This window comes from Megalobrama amblycephala, linkage group LG13, assembly GCF_018812025.1.
Source record: "Megalobrama amblycephala isolate DHTTF-2021 linkage group LG13, ASM1881202v1, whole genome shotgun sequence".
Lineage (NCBI taxonomy): Eukaryota > Metazoa > Chordata > Actinopteri > Cypriniformes > Xenocyprididae > Megalobrama > Megalobrama amblycephala.
The window spans coordinates 15,524,251-15,548,798 of NC_063056.1; the positions used below are offsets into that span (position 1 = coordinate 15,524,251).

General features: G+C 36.8%; 1 protein-coding gene across 7 annotated transcripts in view; it reads left to right on the forward strand.

Moving 5' to 3' along the window:
* hdac9b (histone deacetylase 9b) overlaps positions 1 to 24,548 on the forward strand; it is a 74,869-nt gene that overhangs the window by 44,042 nt on the left and 6,279 nt on the right. For 3 of the 7 annotated variants that reach the window (XM_048211631.1, XM_048211633.1, XM_048211635.1), the window contains 8 exons: positions 4,526 to 4,767; positions 4,866 to 5,016; positions 7,044 to 7,176; positions 7,487 to 7,608; positions 15,487 to 15,618; positions 18,712 to 18,827; positions 21,109 to 21,231; positions 23,435 to 23,660. In XM_048211631.1, the coding sequence (XP_048067588.1) occupies positions 4,526 to 4,767; positions 4,866 to 5,016; positions 7,044 to 7,176; positions 7,487 to 7,608; positions 15,487 to 15,618; positions 18,712 to 18,827; positions 21,109 to 21,231; positions 23,435 to 23,660 (1,245 nt within the window). Of the gene's footprint in view, positions 1 to 346; positions 1,007 to 4,525; positions 4,768 to 4,865; positions 5,017 to 7,043; positions 7,177 to 7,486; positions 7,609 to 15,486; positions 15,619 to 18,711; positions 18,828 to 21,108; positions 21,232 to 23,434; positions 23,661 to 24,548 lie in introns of those variants that run through there. The other 4 variants (XM_048211629.1, XM_048211628.1, XM_048211630.1 and 1 more) reach the window with 4 other exon arrangements.

Below are 24,548 nucleotides of genomic sequence, written 5' to 3' on the forward strand. Positions count from 1 at the left end.
TATTTTGTGAAGCTCAACAATCTTTTGCTGCACATCAGAACTATATTCTTTGGTTTTTATTTTCTCATCTCAAATATACCTCATTAATTATTACAATTATTTGTTTAGTATTGTTGTTTAATGCATAATTAAGGTGTATTATTGGATTGGAATTTTTTATGCTTATGCTTTTATGCTTAATTTTTAAGCTTTTTTATGCTTATGTTTTTTGTGTGTGTGTGTGTAAGCATAAATACAATCACCTTTTGCAAGAATTGTTTTAAATTTATTAATTTATTAATCTCATTTGGCAGTGGAATTTTATTTTCCCCCAAATTTTTATTCCTAAAAAGTATTACAAGAATTTGAGAACCATGATGAGGAATCAAAACCGGAATCATGAAATTCTTTACAGTTACCATTCTTAGACCTATAATAGTTCACATTAGAAGAAGTCCTTTGGCCTTCAATGACGTCAAAGCTTCTCTTCCCAACAATGTGTCGCAATGATGTCACGCTGTCTAGAACAGGGTTAAGTTGTGTTATCCAGAGGTCCATTTGGTCTAACCTGGTCATTCTTAATCTCTAAACTGCCTGCTACCAGTTGAGTTGGGCGGTGTGAGTGGGTTGACCTGAGGTTTCTTTGCCGAGAGCTCGGCTGGATGGTCGATCAAAGTGTATCTTTTTAATGACTCTAGTGGGGAGGGCAAGCAGGGAAACATAAGATAAATGAGATATCACCGTGGCGAGCGCTCCAAGCCAGCAGGTGTTTCTGAGGCTATTTTTAGCTCCATTAGGGCAGCGAGCCCAATGCCTGTGACTCATTGTTGAAGCTCATTGGCTGACTCCATGAGTGCTGTAAGAACACAGGCTGCTCTTTGTAAAGAGCTCTCTCAAGTCAGAATTAATATTCCCCCCATCATTCCAGGATGCTTAGGGTCATCTGTTTGCCTCACTACAGAGAGCCGCAACTGTCTCTTCAAACTCGGCTCTCTTCCAAGAAGTGCCGTCACGACAACAAACCAAGGTGAATTTTTGCTAAACATCCAGAAGTTGACTTCAAACACTTGCTTCCAGCTCAACTGGAGCTGACAGGCATAGCCAACATGTATCAGTTTCGACAGAAAGAGGGAGCGCTTGTGTGTGTGTGTGTATATGTATGTTTCTGTCTTATATAAGGGATGATATAATATCCATGGGTGCTCTCGGGGAGGAGACACCACACAGCGCAGCTCAATATCTGCAGGAAGAGGAGTCATTATGATGTCGCCAGCGTTGCCATGGCAGCCAGTTTGGGTGGTGGATTGGGTGTGGGTTTTGTCATAGTCTAAGATTGCACCACTTGCTTTTATGTTGCTATTTATAATCAGCGATTGCGCATGCAGACGTTTTTGATGATGGTGAAGAACATTATGTTCAACAAGCATAGAAATGCTTCACCATTAATGTGTAAATTGCTGCGTGTCACAATAAGTGCTTTGCTATGGCAACTCATTAGGGGAATATTCTAGGCTTAAGAGACACTGGTTCATGGTTAGAATTATGGTTTAAAGGCTCTGCCTGTGTTTGTGTGTGTGTGTGTGTATGTGAGCATTGAACAGGTGGTCGTGTGTTATGCCAATAACAAGCTTTATGAGGATTAAAGTTACATAGCTAATGAATCTAGTCTCTTGCATCTAATGTGTTTATTGAAATCCTATCTGTCTGTCGGTCGGTCTATCTATCGTTCTTTCATTCATTTGTTCCATCTGTCATTCTATCTTTCATTCTATTTATGTATGTCTGCACTATAAAAAATCTCTTTTTTAAATTTTGTTTTTTTTTCTTTGCACAACCTTTTTTGAGTTTTACTTACTACCAAAACTTAAATAAATTTTCAATAACTTAATTTTGTCAATTCAAGTACATTGGACAAATCAATTAAAATAAGGGTTAGTTCACCCAAAAATGGAAATAATGTATTTTTTTACTCATCCTCATGCCGTTTCACACCTATAAGACCTTCGTTAATCTTCAGAACACAAATTAAGATATTTTTGTTGAAATCTGATGGCTCAGTGAGGCCAGCATAGCCAGCAATGACATTTCCTCTCTCAAGATCCATTAATGAACTAAAAACATATTTAAATCAGTTCATGTGAGTACAGTGGTTCAATATTAATATTATAAAGTGTATTATATAATAAATTAATATTATAAGGTGCGCCAAAAAGACTAAAACTTATATAGTGATGGACGATTTCAAAACACTGCTTCAGGAAGGTTCGGAGCATTATGAATCAGCGTGTCGAATCATGATTCGGATCGCGTGTCAAACCACCAAACTGCTGAAATCACGTGACTTTGGTGCTCCGAATCGCTGATTCGACAGGCTGATTCATAATGCTCCGAAGCTTCCTGAAGCAGTGTTTTGAGTAATAAATGACATTATTTTCATTTTTGGGTGAACTAACCCTTTAAGTTTATTTGAATACAAGTGTTGTTCAATCTATATATCATAAAACTGAGACATATAAAAAATATAAATTTTTAAGAATTTTTCAAGTGTTTTGTCTACATAATCAAAAACAGTGGACCAAAAACATTGACTTTTAGCACAGACCAAAAAAATAAAATAAAAAATAAATAAATAAATTTACATTTTTCGAATCATTTTCTCTTGTGTTCTACAGAAGAAATGAGAAATGAGTGATACGGGTTTGGAAGAACAAAAAAATATACCTGAAACCATGAACAAATCAATATTCTCAGTTATTGATTCTGTGCAGTTTATCAGCCATTAACATTATGTACTAAAAAACTAGCCAACCGATCCATCATGCTGACTAAGAGGAAAACTATTTGATTTAATCATGTTTCCAGACATTTGCTCACTCAGTTAATCTTAAAGTGAATTGTTTTCTGTGTTGGGCTTGGGTTGTTACATCATTCCCAGTTGTGTAACCACCACTTCAGCGAGTGCTTTCCCTCAGTGTGAAACCTAAATTCACTATACCATAAGTATAATCTTGACCCGCTACTCTATAAACTTCTTTGTCTTTCTTCTCCACATTCTGTACATATGCACACTCCATCTCTTAGTAATTGCTTTTCGTCATGCAGAAGAGTCACAGTCTCATATGATGAACATCTCCTCTGTGTTTCAGGCTTGCTATTGATTTTCACTGTCTGTTGGATATATATAGTTCTTGGGGCCTTGGGGATGCCCTCTGCTTTTCATACCCGGTGTATTACTTGTAATGAGGCACAGCTTGAAGACAACAGCAGCAATTTTCCATAATGGTGAAGGTGTGATGATGGCTCTAAGGAGGGAGGACGGTGGGGGAATAAGAGGCAGGGACACAAACATCACAACTATCTATGTGAACAACAAACTGTGGCACTGCAGTCTCCATACAGACCAGAGGAGTCAGTGGAACGGGAATACTGGCTGGGATTCACACTATTGCAAAAATAGAGTTTCTTTAATGTTTCTACTGTATCTCTGCATGCTGTATCAGAGAAGCTCAAATGGGGCCAAACTTTGATGACTTTGAGATGTAGTTGGTACAGTAGCTTAAAGGCATAAATTCTGTCATCATTTATCTTTCTTCTGCTGAACACAAAAGAAGATATTTTGAAGAATGTCTGTAACCAAACAGTGGATGGTCCCCTTTGACTTCTATAGTAGCCCCCCTATACTATGGAAGTCAATGGGGCCCGTCAACGATTTGTTTCCCCATATTCTTCAATATATCTTTTTTTTGTGTGCGTGTTCAGCAGAAGAAAGAAATTCATACAGGTTTGGATCAACTTGAGGGTGAGAAGATGATGAATTTTCGTTTTGGGGTGAACTATCCCTTTAAGGCCAATTCACACCAAGCTATAACAATTAATATCTACAAATATAAAGTTTTAAAAATCACTCTACACCAAAACTATAACCATGATGACACAGAGAAATAATATTTTTGGAATTTATTAAATTTATTTATTTATTAATTTATTCATTAATTTACAGAACATAACTGAAGCACATTTTTAATAAGAATAAAAAATAAAGGGACATTTAAAAAAAATAATATTAATATATTTTATATATTTTTAAATATTCTTTTTCAAGGTAAAAAGTTTATTTATTTATTTATTTATTTATTTATTACAAATTTCATTAGATTTTGGGAGAGGTGCACCACATGGCATTTTACATTCTTGCTTTGTCATAAAAATGCCAAATATTTTAATATTTTAAGTGAGCTTTTGACCCCCGACACACAGTCGTGATGATCTGCATGGGCCTTTATGATTTAATATCTTGTTTTAGGTTTTTTCTAATGAATGTTGGTTGCACCACATGACTTTATTGGTTGCACCACATGTCATTGATTTGACGGAAACAAGTTTTTCAAATATTAAGAATTCATAAGACCACAGATGTTCGATAATATATCAAAATAATGTCATGCATATGTATACCTGATCGTTAAAATATCTATGAATGATTAAACCTTCAAAACATAGCAAAGACATCTGTACTAAATCCTTGTATTCTTGCATTTTTTCTCAGTGGACATTAAGCCAGAGGTTCCATTGGCTCTTGATCCAGGCTCCCCACTAGACTTACGTACAGACATCAGGATGCAGGGTTCTGCTTCAGACCCCACTGTGTGGGAAAGACAACTTCAACAAGAGCTGCTCCTCATTCAGAAGCAGCAGCAGATTCAGAAACAGTTACTCATCAGTGAGTTCCAGAAACAGCACGAGAACCTGGTTCGCCAGCACCAGGCCCAGATACAGGAGCATTTGAAGGTAACAACACAACAGTTGATGCAACACAAAAAGCAAGAAGCAATAAAATAATACTATCTACTGTAGATAAATAAATGTGTAATAAATCTGCCTCTCAGCTGCAGCAGGAACTACATGCCATGAAGCAACAACAGGAGCAGCTGGAGAAAGAGAGGAAACTAGAGCTACAGAGTCAGGAGAGAGAACTGGAGAGACATCGGCGTGAACAACAAGTCCTGGTCATCCGCAACAGAGAGCGAAGCAGAGAGAGTAAGAGCTCATCATCGCGATCACCCACACAACACTCAAGCACTCCACAACCTGTCTGTATCTAAGGACATCGAAATGTCATCAAGTCAAATGACACATGTATATGACGTCTGGGTATTTTACATGTTCAAGGTGTTTGAATAACACAGGACGAAACTGATAAAAACAACATAACATCGAAAAACGACTAGATCTAGTCGGCTAGATCTGAGCTGGCAAAGTGTACTGTATGTCAGTTTAGAAAAAAAATGTTTGTTTTAAAAAATGTAAAAATGAAATAAAGTAAATTTACAGTATAATAGCGGGTAAAAGTTCTAGAAAAAAAAAACAACATCAAAAATGACAGAAGGAAAGATAAAGTTAATATCTGTGTGTAATTGTGTAAAATGTTGTTAAATGTGACCAATGCGACCTCATATACAGTACAGTCCAAAAGTTTGGAACCACTAAGATTTTTAATGTTTTTAAAAGAAGTTTCGTCTGCTCACCAAGGCTACATTTATTTAATTAAAAATACAGTAAAAAACAGTAATATTGTGAAATATTATTACAATTTAAAATAACTGTTTTCTATTTGAATATATTTCACAAAGTAATTTATTCCTGTGATGGCAAAGCTGAATTTTCAGCATCATTACTCCAGTGTTCAGTGTCACATGATCCTTCAGAAATCATTCTAATATGCTGATCTGCTGCTAAAGAAACATTTAATGTGTACAATTGTACAAAATATTTGTGTACAATATTTTTTTTCATGATTATTTGATGAAAAGAAAGTTCAAAAGAACAGTGTTTATCTGAAATCTAATCTTTTGTAACATTATAAATGTCTTTACTGCCACTTTTGATTGATTTAACGCATCCTTGCTGAATAAAAGTATTAATTTCTTTAATTTCTTTTCAAAAAAATAAAAATAAAAATTCTTACTGACCCCAAACTTTTGAACGGTAGTGTATAATGCTACAGAAGCTTTGTATTTCAGATAAATGCTGTTCTATTGAACTTTCTATTCATCAAGGAATCCTGAAAAAAAAAGTACACAACTGTTTTCAACATTGAAAATAATCATAAATGTTTATTGAGCAGCAAATCAGCATATTAGAATGATTTCTGAAGGATCATGTGACACTGAAGACTGGAGTAACGATGCTGAAAATTCAGCTTTGCATCACAGGAATAAATTACTTTGTCAAATATATTTAAATAGTACACAGTTATTTTAAATTGTAATAATATTTCACAATATTACTGTTTTTTACTGTATTTTTAATTAAATAAATGTAGCCTTGGTGAGCAGACGAAACTTCTTTTAAAAACATTAAAAATCTTAGTGGTTCAACTATTTGCGTATAAATATTATATAGAATTAGGGAGGATGAATTATATCATTACTTTATTACAGATTAATTAAAATTTGGGGGAAATGTGCTTAATTGTCATCTCAGAATGCAAAAAAAGATTGATTGCACCATTAGATGTTTATTTCAATAGACTTTTTTTTCTATAGGCTCCCTTTTCTATAAGCATTTTCATTTTTAATGGTAAATATGAATGAATTTGAATGTTCTTGACAAGATTTACCCATAAACAGATCAATTACAACTTCATTTATCAATTATCAATCAAGTTCAGCCTTGAAGGGTGCCTCACTCCTGCTGTCCAGAAGAGGGAGATATTCCTTCATTTGTTTAAAGGTGCGCGAAAATATTTAGCCAATAATACTTTAGAGGCATCTGAACTTTTGAGAAGCTCTTGAGAAGAGCGTGTGGGTGAATGTGTAGGAGAGATGCTATTGTTTGAGTTGAGGCTGATCCTGCTGTGTCTGGGAGTGGCAGTAATACAATCATTTCTCTGACCTTGAAATGAAGCCAAACTCTGCAAACATTCTTTCTGTTTACAGTGACTCTAACCAGAGACCTAGCTGAGCTCTGTCAGGAATGTCTCAGTTTGACTGTATGCATTTTAAGTCTAGATATCATTAGATTAAACCCCAAGATACTCATGATTTCTCTGTGTGCGTCTCCTGGTCTGACAGGTGCAGTGGCCAGCACTGAGGTCAAGCAGAAACTCCAAGAGTTTCTGTTGAGTAAATCCACCAAAGACGGTGTGTCAAATGGGGTCCCCCAGAAAATCTCACCGAGCTCCAAACTGTGGTACACGTAAGTAACCTGCACAAACCGTTCACACTTGCTGTTTGAAATGAGCTTGTTTCAGAGTTTTCATTTTAAATGGATGTAGCACAGAAATGGCACAAACATTTAACATTTAGTGAAATGTACTTAGAGTTTATCAAATAAATAAAGCAAGACTGGAAGACTTTCCTAAAGTAATAACATTTAGGAGATTTTAGCTAATAATCAGTAAAGTGATACTCGAGTTGGATGGTACTAGAGCACAGAATGGCTGTCAGCTGTATTTATGACTGTGAGGTAAGTTCAGGAGTTCAGTTTGCATCTCCTTTCTGTTCAGGGCCTCCCATCACACCTCTCTGGAGCAAAGTTCACCTCCTTTGGGAGGCACGTCCTCCTCCTGCAAGATCTCCCTGCCCTCCCCACAGGACTCCCGGGACGACTTTCCTCTGAGGAAGACAGGTAGGTTTCTAAAAGTTGGCCTCTCAAAATGCATTATTTTAAATTAGCTGTACTGTCTCAAAAAGGAGTCACTCACAATCTGTTCCCACTATCATTTTGTAATATTGCCGTAATGTGCGTTGCGCATACTATTTAATATGTGGTTTTGCTCACAAGTCATTGCTTTTTACATGAGACTGGGGTTCTGATCAGAGTCTTTTTCCCAGAAATACAGGATCCCTTAAGAGAGATAATTCTCATATTTGCATTATTTCAGGGATCGTTTAAGTACAGCAAATGAAGAGTAGCTTTCCACAGTAGGATTTCTTTTCCTCCGAGCATGCAATGGAACCACAAATTTCCTAAAACGCTAAAAGGTATATAATTTTCATCTATATAAGAGGCTTTATTTATTTAGAAAATCCTTGACTTTTCGCAGAAAACACCACAGGTTTGTTGACTCAGTGTTGGAGGGAGTCTCGTAGGAAGTCAGTATTAGTGTGAGTTATGACTCCCACTTGGCCGGCCAGTCATGAGTTCTTGCAAAGGGCGAACTGTTCATAACTGTGCTGTTAAGTCACGGAAATGACATTACATTCCTTCCCCTTTGTGTCCCTTTGAATTATGATGGTAAACAATTATACCTGCTTAAATGCTTCACCATATGGGTTGGCATGTTGTGTATTTACATAATTTAGGGATCAGGCAACGGAGGTTTAATTCCAAATTATGCAGACTGTGTGTGCCAAATGTAAACTAATCTAAGGTAATTATGAAGGTTGTTCTGTTCAAATAAGCACTTTATAGACACATGAAAGAGACATGTTTATTGTCTTAGCTTTTGAACAGTAACCTCCCGGTTTCAGCATCAATTTCTGCTTCGCTCCACTGAAACCAGCCAATATCCTGAGAACTAAAAGGAGCGGAAGGTTCTGGAATTCAAACAGCCTTCTGAGAAAGCAGTCCCAACAAAGAAAAAAAAAAAAAAAAACTTATGCTGTTGCTGTTAGGAAAACTTACAAATATGAACTGCTTTGGTCCCTATTACATAGTATTAAGATCGATAACATATGGTGTGACCATGATAAAGCAAACAAAAAATTTTGTTAATTTTTTTTGTATTCATATTGGACTCGCACGGTTGTGAAAAACATTTTACAAATTTTAAGAAAAGTTTAAATTTAATGACTCTAATGTCATGCGGTGTAACCATCAAGTAACCATCATCTTAAAGGTGCCCTAGAATTAAAAATTGAATTTACCTCGACATAGTTAAATAACAAGAGTTCAGTACATGGAAATGACATACAGTGAGTCTCAAACACCATTGTTTCCTTCTTCTTATATATCTCATTTGTTTAAAAGACCTCTGGAAAACAGGCGAATCTCAACATAACACCGACTGTTACGTAACAGTCGGGATCATTAATATGTACGCCCCCAATATTTGCATATGCCAGCTCATGTTCAAGCATTAGACAAGGGCAGTACGTCTGGATGTGCACAGCTGAATCATCAGATTAGGTAAGCAAGCAAGGACAACAGTGAAAAATGGCAGATGGAGCAATAATAACATGACTTGATCCATGATAACATGATATTTTTAGTGATATTTGTGAATTGTCTTTCTAAATGTTTCGTTAGCATGTTGCTAATGTACTGTTAAATGTGGTTAAAGTTACCATCGTTTCTTAGTGTATTCACTGAGACAAGAGCTGTTGTTATTTTCATTATTAAACACTTGCAGTCTGTATAATTCATACACACAACTTCATTCTTTATAAATCTCTCCAACAGTGTAGCATTAGCCGTTAGCCACGGAGCACAGCCTCAAACTCATTCAGAATCAAATGTAAACATCCAAATAAATACCATACTTACGCGATTAGACATGCTACATGACGAACACTTTGTAAAGATCCATTTGAGGGTTATATTAGCTGTGTGAACGTTGTTTATGCACTGTTTAAGGCAAGCACGAGCTCCGTGGGCGGGGAGCGTGAGCATTTAAAGGGGCCGCAGCCTAAATCGGCTCATATTTAATGATGCCCCAAAATAGGCAGTTAAAAAAATGAATAAAAAAAATCTATGGGGTATTTTGAGCTGAAACTTCACAGACACATTAAGGGGACACCTTAAACTTATCTTACATCTTTTAAAAAGACGTTCTACGGCACCTTTAATTATTATTATTTTTAAAATGTTAACATTTATTTTTCAATGTAAAAAACATGTTTTATAAATGTCATGAATTACTAATTCATAAATATAATTATACTGTTGGGGAGTCGCACCACACAATATTTTACTATTTTTGCCAAATATCTAATATTTTAAGAGACTTATTGACCTTGTCAGACACTCTTTATGATATAATTTCCTGTTTTATGTTTTTTGTCTGTTTCAGCGTGTTGGTTGCACCACATGAAGTCAATTTAGCCAACATTTTTTTCAATATTAATATGCAGTGCAGTTTTTTTCCCCATAAGAAGTAATATTAACAATACAAATTATAAAGTTTATTTTGAAGTTTTTCTTAATTCATTATTATATAACTTATTGAAGTGACAATATTTTAGAATAAACCATTTCATAGAGAATTAACATTTATTTTCCATCAATACGCTACTGAAAGCAAAATAAGTGTTCGAAATTACCTGTTCTTTATGTGTGTTAATCTTATCCATTGCCTAAACCTTTTAAAACCTATTTCCTGCTAGTTGGATTCCAAACTCTATATGTGGTCACACCCGTGTAAGGTCCCCTCCCCCTCTTCCTGTCTGTCTCAATTAGAATCCCCTCAATGTAGGCACACAACAGGAGATACACAAAGATGCTGCTTGTTCTACATCCTGGATTTCATGGGAGATGCTTGACTGGCATATGTCAAGGGTTTAGGTTAGCGCTGTGGAGAGAAATAACAAAAACAAGGCTGTTTTGCATGTTTAGTGAGTGCTACAAGAACTGACACTTTTTCAAGAGGTAATCCTTAATTTCCCTGGGGTCCTCAATGCCGTATCATCTACAATGTGGCTTTGGTTTGATCTCACTGTTGTGGAAAAGCCTTGATTGGACTTGTCAAAGAAAAACAAGCCGTTTATCTCCAAAGCATCACATGATTAGATTGTTTACTTGCCACCTATCTTCTTTGCCACCTAAGATCCGTGTGATCAGAAAAGATCGTTTGTGACACTGCTGCGGGCAGGAATAGCCCAGCTTATTGAAGGCGGGAAAAAAAAAACTCCTTCTTAGTCTTGACCCACATACCCAACATGTGGAGCAGGTGCAGCTGAGATGAGAGGGATTTGAGTTTGTGTGTCTTAAATGGTGGATATTTTGGGCGGTCAGACCAGGCCTGCTTTATTATGTTACGCCATTATTCCCCACTGGAGATGGAGGGATATGGTAGGGGAAAAAAACAAGAAAAATGAACCGAGATACAAAGATGAAGTAATATGATTTGCAAGGGCAGTGTTGTTTCATCACATAGCCCCCATCTCCTGAGTAAACAGGTGTTTGTATTTACTAATGAGAGAAAAAAAGTATCAGACAGGCTGTGGACAGGATAAGGTGTGTGCACAGATGGGTTACCTTTAGAAGGTCTGACTGTGCTCTTCTTTTAAAGGTAGGGCAGCCAATTGCAGAGAGGCTAGCAATAGCAAGTTAGCTTTGAAAACTTGAGATCCCACCTTCCCTTCAGAGCGCTCTCCAAAGTCTCGCCTCCTTCAAAACACACGAACACGCACAGCCTGAGAAGAGTCTGCAAAGTGTCACGAGAGACTGTGTTACCTCATGTCTTAAAGCACATTACAATAATAAAGAACGTAAACAACTTACAGAGCTCTTACTTGTACTACCTGACTGCTGCAGATTCATTTCGCCGTTGATAGTTTTGACGTATAGAAACGCATAAATCCGAGTCTGAGGACGTGAACAGCTCCGGGTAGAACATCACGGGTTGCCATCTCGTAATTATGGTTATGACATGGCGTGAGTGCAGCATAAGCTTTCATTTATTTTTTTATTTTTTTTAAATGTTATTTTAAAAAGATATCAGCTGATAACCAATGTAGTGCTGATACTTTTTTCGTTCTGAGTGCAGAATTATTGTGACAATGTGCGAAATTAGTGTAAATTGCAAAAATCAGTCATAAAACTGTATTTTGCATGTTTTGACAAATAGTACAGTGCTCACAGCATCATATATGAGCTGATTTCCATTTCTTAAAAACTGGATCTTGCAATAGAAGACTCATATTGTCATGTTGGTGACTGAATATTCAGTCGCCACAAGACGTTCTGGAGTTCAGTTCACATATCCCAGATAAACTTTCAACTGATGATACAAGACACACAAGTAGCAAAATGTTTTCTTTAGTTCGCAGTTTAATAAGTGTTTGTTACTAAAATAACACTGGTGAGAGAAACAAATCAATGATATACTATAATAGTTTTTGTTAATATTTTGAATCACTTTAATTTTAGTTTTATGGTCCCACTTTATGTTAAGTGGCCTTAACTACTATGTACTTACATTTAAATTAATCATTTGATACAATGCACTTATTGTGTACATACATTTTTTTTACATTGTACTTACATTTTAAAAACACCTGCATGTAATTACAGCTGTAATTAATTTCTGTAATTACATTTATAATTGCACTGTTGACCCATCCCTTACACCTTACCCCTACCCTTAAACCTACATTGTATTTATTTTTTTAATGTAAGTACATAATAGTTAAGGACACCTAATATAAAGTGGGACCAGTTTTTTTTTTTTTTTTTTTTTTTTAAATATGTCTGTATAGTATTTATTTATTATGTATAGGTTTTAGTTTATTTTGTTTTAGTTATTTTAGGACTTCAACTTTAAACACATTTATTCATGGTTTAGATTTAGTTAACAGTAATAACCCTGTCTCTCATATCAATTATATCTCTGAACATTTAACCATGATTAAGTTACCGTAACTAACAACAAGTAACTTTGTTTTATTTTTTTAGCCGTTTTAAACCACATTTGCACTTGGTGAATGTCAATTATTGACCTTAGTTATCACATAGTAGTAGATCTTTACAAGATCTTTACGCACTTTTTTGTCACTTTACACACACATATACACTCTTTACACTTGTCAGACATGCTAAGCCGCACAACTTTGAAGGGAACTTCATCTTTGACTTGAGACAACACAATAAATAGAACTCGGCAGTGCGTACCCTCCAGCGCTGCTTTCAAATGTAATAATCTGATTGATTTATGGGCCTGTTAAGTCTTTGCCTCATACATATTCCTGTTTGACTTGGCCTCTGGTTCTAGGCTGTATGTCAGCTCAGGGAAAAATCAAGCAGGTGTTGGGCCTGTCGCTCCAACCATGTGATGACCACTGTTTTTTAGCGAAACTGTGGAGTAGAGTGATGAGTTCTCCCATGGCATCACGATCACAGCCTCCCACTAAACCCACCAACAATCGCTCTTCCACCTTCACAGCAATAGGGTAGCGTTCCCGTGGTGACAGGCTGCAGCGCGGAATAAAAATAGAAGGCAATCAGGACAGTGTGGGGTGCAAGGCGGATTGGAGAGGGCTCCCTGCAGTTCGCTCTCAGCCCACTCCGCTAGTGGGATTTACATCCCATTAGCGCACTGCTGGATGGGAGCAGACAGTCCTGCCTCTGCTTCTGAAGAGGCCTGAAATAGCAGCCCAGCCTGCGGTCCAGTTCTTTCCCTTGAGATTACTACTTACAGCTGTGTCTTCCCATGACTCCTACTTCTCATACCAAGTCATCCTGTATGGTCATTTCCATTTGGTCAAACTCTCTTTTTAGTATGGCAACAATACGTTTCTAAAATAAATCAAGATCATAAGATCTTAACTGGAGGGCTGAACAACATAAAGTGGCGAACACACACACACACACACACACACATAAATATATAGGGCTTTTAACGCAATTAACGCAGCATCCTTTTTTTCCCGTCATCCTTTAAATAGCATTGCATTATATGATTACACTAACATTCATTCAAGTGCTATTATTCAAGCGCAATAAGATGAAAAAAAGAACTCAAATCTTTACTGGCACGCTGTCTGTGAATCTCCTGTCTGTGTGGCAAACACACACGACTCATGCACACAGAAAGCCGTGCATTCAGTTCTCTTTCAAGCTTGAACAGAGAAAAACACACAAAGGCATACCAAAATGCCTGCTTTGTTGAGTATCCTTGTAAGCACAGTCTTAAATGAGTTAAATAAAGTCTTAAATTACCTGTCATCACAGTCATTCTAAATGACTTCACATTCTTAAATGTGTCAGATCTTAAAGTTACAGCAGCCTAATAAACCTGCTGTGTCTGTAATTGATGTTAATTAAAGAGCTAAAGACAAATAGAAAATCACTCCCAGCTCTTGAGTGAAAATCACTTTTGTAGCTTTAATAAGAATTATTCTATATTTAATTGATAATTTATGCAGTGAAGACTGTGAAGTGTTTGATAACTTTATTCAGTTTCTGCATATTTCCTATATGTTCGATCAAATATTTTAAATATACTATATTTATGTTGTTTCTACATTAATTTGGAGATTAAATGTGAAATTATTACAATATATATGGGTTGTGAAGCAAAATTAGTCAAGAACCATTGATCAACATACAGTAATAACTTGCTCACGAGGTGGTGGTGTTACTACTGCACAATGAGGAACTGATGGGGAAAGAAATAAAGCAGCACTCATAATGAGACCAAATATCGATATTTTTGGCTGCTTGTTGTGATGTGGGTGTTTCCCAAAGGGAGGCACTGAATGTGGGTGGCTGGCTGGCTGGCTTACTCACTCACTTCCCATCAGGGAGTTGTTCAGAAACACTTGCCTGTACATTACAGTCATATAAACAGACACGTCTCCATAATTCAGCAGTATTTAAATGATGGTAAACTACTCCACAGGGTGTAATTTCAATATAATGATATAAAAAAAAAAAATTCTATTTTAGTTATTGTAATTTTTTTTTTGTATGTTTTGCATTCATATATTTTTGCATAGAAGGCATGTTGCTTTCACTCACCAAAACATCTGCCAAATTTATCTGTTAATTTAATGACTACTCACTATAAAAAAACACTCAACTAAAAACCACTGCACACTTGAGTGCATGCTAAATTGGCTTAATAAAATATATCTAAACTGAAGTTGCTGTTACTATAAAATGTTAATCCTGAATATTAATATAATAATAAGAATAACTTATTTGCATTAATAATAATATATTTATTTGATTAAAATACAGTAAAACAGCCATATTGTTATAATTGATTCGATTTGTTATTATCAATGTTGAAAACGAATGCGCTGGACAATATTTTTGTGGAAACCATGGTACTTTTTTTCAGGATTCTCTGATGAATAATAAATTGAAAAAAGAGCCTCATTTTTGTAACATTATGACTTTACTGTCACTTTTGATCAGTTTAATATGTCCTTGCTAAATAAAAGCATTAATTTCTTTAATATAAAAAAAAATCTTACTGAGCCCAAACTAATATTATACATTACTAACATCATGCCAACATTTCTTATTTTTCTGAACATATTTTTTTTTATGGTCATTGTATGTCAAACCTTTTTGCTACTCAGCCTAATTTACTCCAGATGATAAGGGAACTCTGATCTTTGAAAATAGCCGGTAAATTCCCACAGATCTAATCACAGACCTGTAACATCACAGTACATGAATGTTACTACACAACACTGTGGATTCCCCTCTCCTGCTTACTAACAGGCATAGCTACAAATACATCAAAACATTTCCATAACAACACTTGGCTAAAAAGACTAAAGAGTTTAGATTCAGAATATTTGATTTAAACGTGTCTTTTTGTTTTCTCTTCAGTCTCAGAGCCCAATCTAAAGGTTCGGTCCAGATTAAAGCAGAAGGTTGCAGAGAGGAGGAGCAGCCCGCTCCTCAGGAGGAAGGAGGGGAGTATCATGACACCCTTCAAAAAGAGAGCCTTGGAGCTTCTGGGTAGGAGTTCCATCCCATAATGCATCTCACATTAGACAATATACCTAGGGCATAATCAGTAAGACTTCCTACTGGTTGGCAGTCCACTGGCAGTTTCTCTCCATCCACCCTCTGTGAAGCTCAGTGTGCTGATGTTATTATGTAACAGCCGCTCTGGCAGGTGTAATCCAGAGTGCCATCCAATGTGGTTTTGAGCCTTGGCCGGTTGAATGATTTTTCCATGGTATTTCAGTCACTTATGTATATTTATAATGTATCAGTGGCAGCATTTGGTGGTTGGGTTTGGAAAAACACAGTGGCAAGATTGTCATCCAGTAAAACTTATGCAAATATGCCAAATATGACATCATCCTATTGCTGTTCGCCAGATCCAAGTCAATATATCATAAAATGCATAGAGAGATTGATCAATGGCATGACATGCATTTTTTTTATCAAAGTTTTTTATTAGTTTTTACATTATACAGAAAGGAGAAACGCACATAACTAAACCCCCCTCCCCCGATCACCAGACATAAACATAAAATCACCATGCATACTTAGACGTCCATGAAATAAAACATTTTTACATTGCCATGTTGCCTGCTTCCATTCCCTCAACAAAAGTTAAGAAAGGCTGCCAGATATTATAAAATGTCCCAGTAGACCCTCTGACTCTATGTCTAATTTTCTCCAACTTAAGATGGCTCATGACTTCCCTTATCCAGTGGCGATGTGTCGGTGGATTAGGGTCTTTCCATTTAAACAGTATCAGTCTCCTAGCCAGAAGACAACAAAAGGCCAAGATGTTAATTAGGTTAGTTAGGTGTTTATGCAATAACAATGCAATAAATGGGGATGGCTCTACTATCTTTCCAAATACCCCAGAAAAGTTCTCAAAAATATAAAGTCAGAAATGTGTAAAGTCTTGAACATGTCCAGAACATGTGCATAAGAGTGGCGGGGCCTGCCTACATCGATCACATGTGGTGTCTATGTCAGCTTTAATTTTAGAGAGTCTGACTTTAGACCAGTGCAGACGGTGTACAATTTTGAAATGTATTATAGCATGTCTAAGGCATATGGATGATGAGAAAATTCCCTGTATTATTTTGTGCCAAATTTCTTCTGAAATCGGTTCATCTAAATCTGTCTCCCAATTGTTTTTAAGTAGGTTCTAAAGCCTTGTTTACACTGCACGCGTGTGTGGCGCGTTACGGCTGCGACGTGGCTACCAGAGCTGATACGCGACCACTCTAGCCAATGCTCGTGTTTACACCAGCCGTGCCACGGTGCGTTTGAGAAGTGTCCCAGAAGCGGCTCACCGCGGCTCACCGCGGCGCTTCGCTAAAGATAGGCGCCTCGCCTATTTTTGATGGACGCCGCTTCCAAGACGCGCAGCTCAAATACAAAATAAAGTCAAAATAATCACCTGGTGTAAACTCCCACTCATATTTCACATCACTACGATGCCAGAAACTGACGACAAGAGATTCGAAGTTGAAAAACTTGAAATTTCTTTGTTTTTGTTTTCCATAACTGGATTTTTAAGTGTATTAACTTCACCTGCAGGCTACTGCAAAATAAAGTATGGCATAGCAATAAAAACAATCAAACCAGACAAAATATAATCATTTAGCCATTAAAAACACGAAAAAATCATGATCCAGCCGCTTCGCTTCTGAAATGCTTCTGGTGTGAGTTGACACTACGTAGAGGACGGAACAAAACCTTGCTGGAGCCATAACATACACGCGTGCAGTGTAAACAAGGCTTTAGGGTGTTGAATCATACATGTTGAGTAGTTCATAAATTCTGCTTATAGCCTGTTTTATGACTGATTTACATTTAAAAATTGGATCTAATAGAGAGGTGGGAGGGCATGATGGGAAGCAATTAGAATTCGATGCTACAAAGTCCCAAAGCTGCAAATACCTGTAGAAGTGCGTTTTGGGGATGTTATATTTCTGTACCAACTGTTGGAAGGAGGCAAAATTTCCATCAATATAAAGATCAGACAGTGAGACCACACCCTTTCTGGTCCAAACATCAAAAGCCTCATCCATCATCGATGGGGCAAACAAGTCATTTTTTGCGACTGGTGCAGCCTGTGATAAATCTTTAAGGGAAAGAGATCATCTAATCTGATTCCAGATTTTGATTGAATGTATAATAACTGGATTAGAAGTTAAACTACTTGGGCCAGTTGTTCAAAAAGTTTAATCTGGATCAGAATGATCTGGATTTGGAAATCCTATGTTTTGCTATCCAGGATCAGGTAATCCATCTTACTCTTGTGCTGGTTTTTCAAAGAAAAATTGGATTGGATTACCATGATCCAGATACACACTTTTCTAGAATACCAAATCTGGATTACCAGTGCTCTACGGAGCCCCTAAAGGGACATGATGATAGAAAGAATATGGGTTTTGAATTAAATATAATATTTTTGTTGGATATTTGGGGATTGTTTTATGGCACCAAAATCTTTTTTACTTTACAGTAGGTTACCGAAAGGCTAAATATGTAGGTTAATGTCTACTTCTAATTTATTTAACAGTTAAACTAATCAAGAGCAAAATAAAAAAATGTGTATGTATATTACATGATATAAATGTTGTATTTTTTGACCAGTTTTAAAGTTTTACTACTTTACTACATTTTACTCCTGGAATCCACCTTGAAATCCTACCCCCTGTTGGGATCAGGATAATCCTGTTTTTTTGGATCAAAGTTATCCAAATCCTACTGACAAGTTTTGAACAACACAAACTGAAGGTTTGATCCAGATTAAAACTAGGATTGGATTTTGTGATCTAATCTGATTTCAAAATCCTTTTTTCCTTTTGAACAACCCATTTTCAAGATTTGATCCAATCCGAAAGCCGGAATCCGATCAGATTACTTTTAAACAAATGGCCCCTAGAGATAGGCTGTGTGAATGGTAGGTCCACACGGTCATAAAAATTGGGGTGTGTGGACGTCCGCGGACCCTCCTGATGACGAAAATTACGTCACACGGACAGTGCGCGGACTGTCTGTGGTGTCTTATAAATGATAATGTCAATGATGTATACACTTGAACTTATGTCTGTTTAATTGAATCTTCCCCAGAATCCACAGCCAGCAGCAGTGCACCAGGATCAGGGCCCAGTTCACCCAACGGAGCCTGCAGTGCCTTGGGGGCTGAAAACGGACCCTCCTCACTACCAGTCACCACACGCACTGAGGTACTTACATTAAACATGTTTTATTACAGGTACAAAAGTCTATTAACAGTTTAGCTTTCTTACAGCAGTTTCATCAAAGCTTTCCTGAACGATTAGAACCTGTACGACTTAAAGAAATGTTGATGGCCACCAGGCTGCACCCATAAATTTCCTTGACACAAGCCCAGTCTGTCCTTGTGCAGCTATGAAAACAGAACTCTGTCTCTACAGCATGTGACCTGCTTGTCCGTCGCAGTCCAATGAAAACTGCTCCCAGCACGGACAATAAAGATTCAGTTCACTTCCTCCCACAAACTCCTGCTCTATACCACTAACATTTACTGGCATAGCTATGTGGTTCTCTTTGCCTGCGGCTCTCGTAAAGCTCAGGGCAAGAAAGAGTAGATCAGATACTGCTCGAAACAAAGTTCAGGGATCACCTATGGACACCTTCATCCTTCAATATAGCGTGCATATTAAAGAAATATTCTAGGTTTGATACACTACAAGTTAAGCTCAATTGACAGTGTTATTCTTAATGTTGATATCCACAAAATTAATTTTGACCATCCATTTAAAAAAAAAAACAACTGTTTTACATTGAGGCATTTACAATGGAAGTGGACGTTAAATGGTGTAAACGTTAAAATACTCACTGTCTCAAACGTATAAGCAAAAGATGTAAAACATATGAATGCTAACATGATTAGCCTATAGTTTGAAAAAGTGCTTTTATAAAATAATAAACTTCATATTTTAAATCATCCAAAAAATTTGCCTCAATTCACCTTAAAATAATAAATGTCATATTTTAAATCATCCAAAAAAATGACCCTAATTTACTTAAATTTTAAGTGCCTCACTGTAACCTTAATTTTTGCTTCTTTTTTTTTTAAAGGAAACATAGAAGTCAGAATTATTACTATTTTGTTGTTGTTGTTGTTGTTTTGTGGTAATCAACATTATGCCAAAAATGCTGTCAATTAGGGCTGCATGATTATAAATAATCATGAAAATAATCATAAATAAATCACAACTGAAATCGCAATATGTCTTAGAGCAGCATACTGCAAAGGCTGCAATTTAATTAAAAAAAATATATATATGCTGCACGTTTAAAATTGAAGCGCAGCACTGTGTTCTTTTACATTTCAGCAGCTTATGAAATTTACAATAGTAATATTTTTAATTTAATTTTTTTTATTTATTTATTTAGTAATAATGATAATAATATCATTGACATATTGATTTATAATCACAAAATTTGGTGCCAAATTGCACAGCACCACAAACAAGAATTTTTATCAGAAAAATATAAAAAATATTTTTTATCAGAAAATTTTTTTTTTTGAATCCCTACTGCCGATTGAGCGTAACTTGTATTGAACCCAAAATATTCCCTTAGGAACGCGGAGGGCCTTTCCTTTTCGCCGATGTTCATTAGCTCCCTCTGACTCACTTCCTGGTGGCTTCATGGCTCGGTTCCTCCGGGTCCCTGTGGACTTTGCTCACAAAGAGGTGTATTCTGGGCAAATGTGACATGTCTCTGTGAAGCCTCAGCTTAGCAGCTGTGTTATTCTTCAACACCACTGTTTACACTCCCATGGACCTCCGATGCAATAGCCGACAAGGAATGCTTATTGCGCTGTGATCCAGGGTCGAGGTGGTGGGTGGTTGAGCTTAATTGATCCACCAGCCGCTGGTAGCCAAAGACACACTAACAACACAAACACGCCCGATCGCTATTGTATTGACATAAGCTTGACGTCTCATGGATCGGACCGCTGGGTCGAGGTGCTACCCGCAGACACCGCGCCAGTTTCGAAAGCGAGCCGTGTTTGCGATCCGTTACATTGGGTATCTTCTTTCAGAGGGAACTGGTCCCCTGGGTCAAATAAGGCCGGATATCCACATACAGGTCAGTGAATAGGCAGGAGGGATTGGAGGGTAAACAGTACAGCCTCTCTGCCACATGCTGATGGGCCACACCACTGGGTGGAGGAAGTACAGTTGAAAACTGATCAGTTCTTTTCTCTGACACTGTTTAACTTCAGTTTGTGAAATGATAGCGACTGGGATACGATTCTGCATTTGTGGGTTTCTCTGTTGCCTTGGTTTTACGTCCTCCACGTTGAGCTCATACAGCTCCGCTGTGGCAGGAACAAAACCGTCATTCGTTTTAGTACATTAAAGTTTATTGTTCTGTTGCTGTTGCTCTTTCCAATGGTCCATAGTGGGATTTCAAAATATCTCTTTTTCTCTCTCCCCTTCTTCCATCCCTCTCTCTCTTTTTCCATCACAGCGGTGGCCGTCACAGCCGAGGTTATTAGGGCCTGAAAGCTCAATGTCTATGTTAAATCTCTATACGTCTCCATCGCTGCCCAATATCTCCCTGGGTCTCTCGGCTGCCTCCTCTCCCATCAGTGTAAGTCAAATACTGACATGACTTTCATAACTTCTCCTGTTAAGGCCTGTTCACACTAAGTCTAGATTTTCGGCATGAACAACATGATACAAAAGGGCTTTTCACACTGCTTATCCCTGGGTTATCGTCATTCTAAACACCGTTTTTAACCCCGGGTAAAGGAATGTTTCACACAATTTAGAAATGGGGTTAGCAACGCTTTTTACCCGGGGTTATGAAGCCCTGTTCCAGAGCAGGGTTAGCAAAGCTTTTGCGGTGTTAACCCCGCATTACAGTGCCAAACAGTAAATTCAGCGTTCGAGAGGAAAAATGTTGACAGAAAATGCGACAATTTGAGTGAAGAAGAGACCGTTTCTTTCTTACCTTTATAGTCCGAAATGTCCATTCAGTATAAACTCGATAATACAGTTGGCAATAAGAGGATGAGCAATGCTAGAACTATGTAAACAGGTCGTGCGCAGTGTTCATCCAATCAATGACACGACACTGCAAATATCCAAATAAGAACATTAACCCAGGGTTTATCAATGTACAATGTGAAACGTCAGCTTATGAATATCCAGGATTAATTTTAAACCCCGGGTAAATTATGAGCAATGTGAAACGTGAAGCAAGATAACCCAGGATTCTGTTTACCCAGGGTTTAGAATGACCCAGGGTTAATTATTTCAAGTGTGAAAAGCACTTAAGTCTAGATTTTCGGCATGAACAACATGACACATGGGCTTTTCACACTGTGCTTAATCTTGGGTAATCTTCATTCTAAACACTGCTTTTAACCCCGGGTAAAGGAACATTTCACACTTGTAGTTTAAAAGCGGGGTTAGCACTGCTTTTGCATTGTACAGTGTGAAATGTTAGAATGTTACGACTAGATGCTTAGCAACAGACAGTCGCATACTCACATTCACATGCTTTAGACAGTCACGGAAACACTGCATGGGCAATGTTAGAGCCTTTGTGTAAACATATTGCGTGCAGTGGTCGTCCAATCAGTGACACTGACTCCACAAATATGCAAATAAGAACATGAACCCAGGGTTTAAGAATGTACAGTGTGAAACATCAGCTTATGAATATACAGGATTAATTGTTAACACCGGATAAATTATGAGCAGTGTGAAACATGAAGCAAGATAACCCAGGATTCCATTTATCCAGGGTTTAGAATGACCCAGGGTTAAATATTTCAAGTGTGAAAAGCCCTAATGAAGTCTGTCATACTGATTCAGACTGTGATGAGTATGGAGGTAGTGCATGTGTGTACACACACACACACACACACACACACACACACACACACACACACATATATATATATATATATATATATATATATATATATATATATATATATATACACACACACACACACACACACATAGTGAAGATATAGTGAAGATAGATATATTTATATCTTCACTATATATGTACTTGTTCTCATATATATATATATATATATATATATATATATATATATATCTCTTGATGCTGAGCAATTAATTCCGGTATCAAGTCTATTCAAAAGAACTATGAAACTTATGTGTAAAAATACATATTGTATAATATTTTATGAAATACAAAATAAAAGAATAATTAATAAATCACATTTTTAATTTAATTGTCTCTTGTAAACTCTGTTTTAAAAACTGATTTAATTCTAATTAATTTTATGTGGATGTTTATGCTGATAAATGAGGGGAAATGTAGTTTATGGTCTTGGCTCAGCTGCATATTGCTTTGACTGATGAAAGACTAGCCATCACTGGCTGACTGGATGATATGTGTAGCCTCAGGGTGCTGGCCTTTGACCTTGGGGGATTTTATAGGCCTTAGATAAATATTGTGCTTAAGTGTCTGGTGTCGGTTGCACTCCAGCCCTCCCCACTCACCTCATCCATTACTGCTGTTTAAAGTCCAGCCAAACCAGGATAATTAAGTATAGCTCCAAATAATGTTTAATCTTCAGATAATTTGCAGTTTAAATATGTTATTGTTCTTTACCTAGAAAATTAAATAAATATGGATACATTTGTCTGTGTTTGGCTATACAGACATTTTGCTCTGAACAATTCAAGACCATTTCACATCATCCCTTGTTTATCAGAGCACATATTGAGGTTTTAATCAGTCTATATTTAAAACTTTTGCAAGTGATCCAAGAGAAGAAAAATAAGACAGTATCCTCTCTATCATCTGACAGGCTGCTTTAGGACTTCAGGAGAAGCATGTTGAGGCTGGCGGGGTATCAGCGGTCATTCAGGGTTTGCCCGCCCAACTTCTGGGTCCAGTGCCCCTATCTGTTGCTATGGAAACCAAAGTGAGCAGCAGCCACCAAGCTCTCCTGCAGCACCTCCTCCAGAAGGAACAACTTCGCCACCAAAAGATCCTTTCTACTGGTGAGAACATCAGAGCCTTCGACATACAAGGTTCTTATAGAATACTTCAGAACTCTCTGTTCTAGTTCAATAGAAGATTATAAATTGTATTTCAATGGCTTTCACATGGCAGTGTTAAGTTACATGGGTAACACTTTACAATAAGGTTCATTAGTTAAACATTAGTTAATGTATTACCTAACATAAACTAACCATGAGCAATACATTTGATAATCTTCATTAGTTAATGAAAATACAGTTGTTCATTGTTTGTTCATGTTAGTTCACAGTGGATTAACTAATATTAACAAGATTTTAATAATGTATTAATAAATGTTGAAATTAACATTAACAAAGATTAATAAATGCTGTAGAAGTGCAGTTCATTATTAGTTCATGTTAACTAATGTAGATAACTACTGTTAACTAATGAAACTTATTGTAAAGTGTTACCGTTACATGTATAGTCCCCCTGGAGCAATATGAGGATAAGTGCCTTGATCAGCAGCACAACGTTGGTTGCTCAAGATATTCCCTTGTGGGGTTTGAACCTGTAACCTTTTAGCTTGTGGCCTAAAAGTTTTTTTTAAAGGAACAGTTCACCCAAAAATGATGATTCTGTCATTAACCCTTAAAACCATACATTGGGTTATACATCAACCTTCTTAGTATTCCTCAATCTATTCATAATAAACAATATAACAAGAAAAAAATTATAAAAGAATGTCTGTTTTCACATTGTAAATTCATTTTTTGTGTATTGGGTAATTTTAAGTGTGTAGGGTCGCTAGCGACCCGATATATGTAATAGTGTAAGTATTTCTGCATTCATAAGCCACCTTGTGTGGCAATGTCTAATACAAAATGATGAAGTAGTTACAGCAGGCATAAAACAAAAAATCCACAAGTATCATCAGCAAAACTTGAAATGGCTCAGCA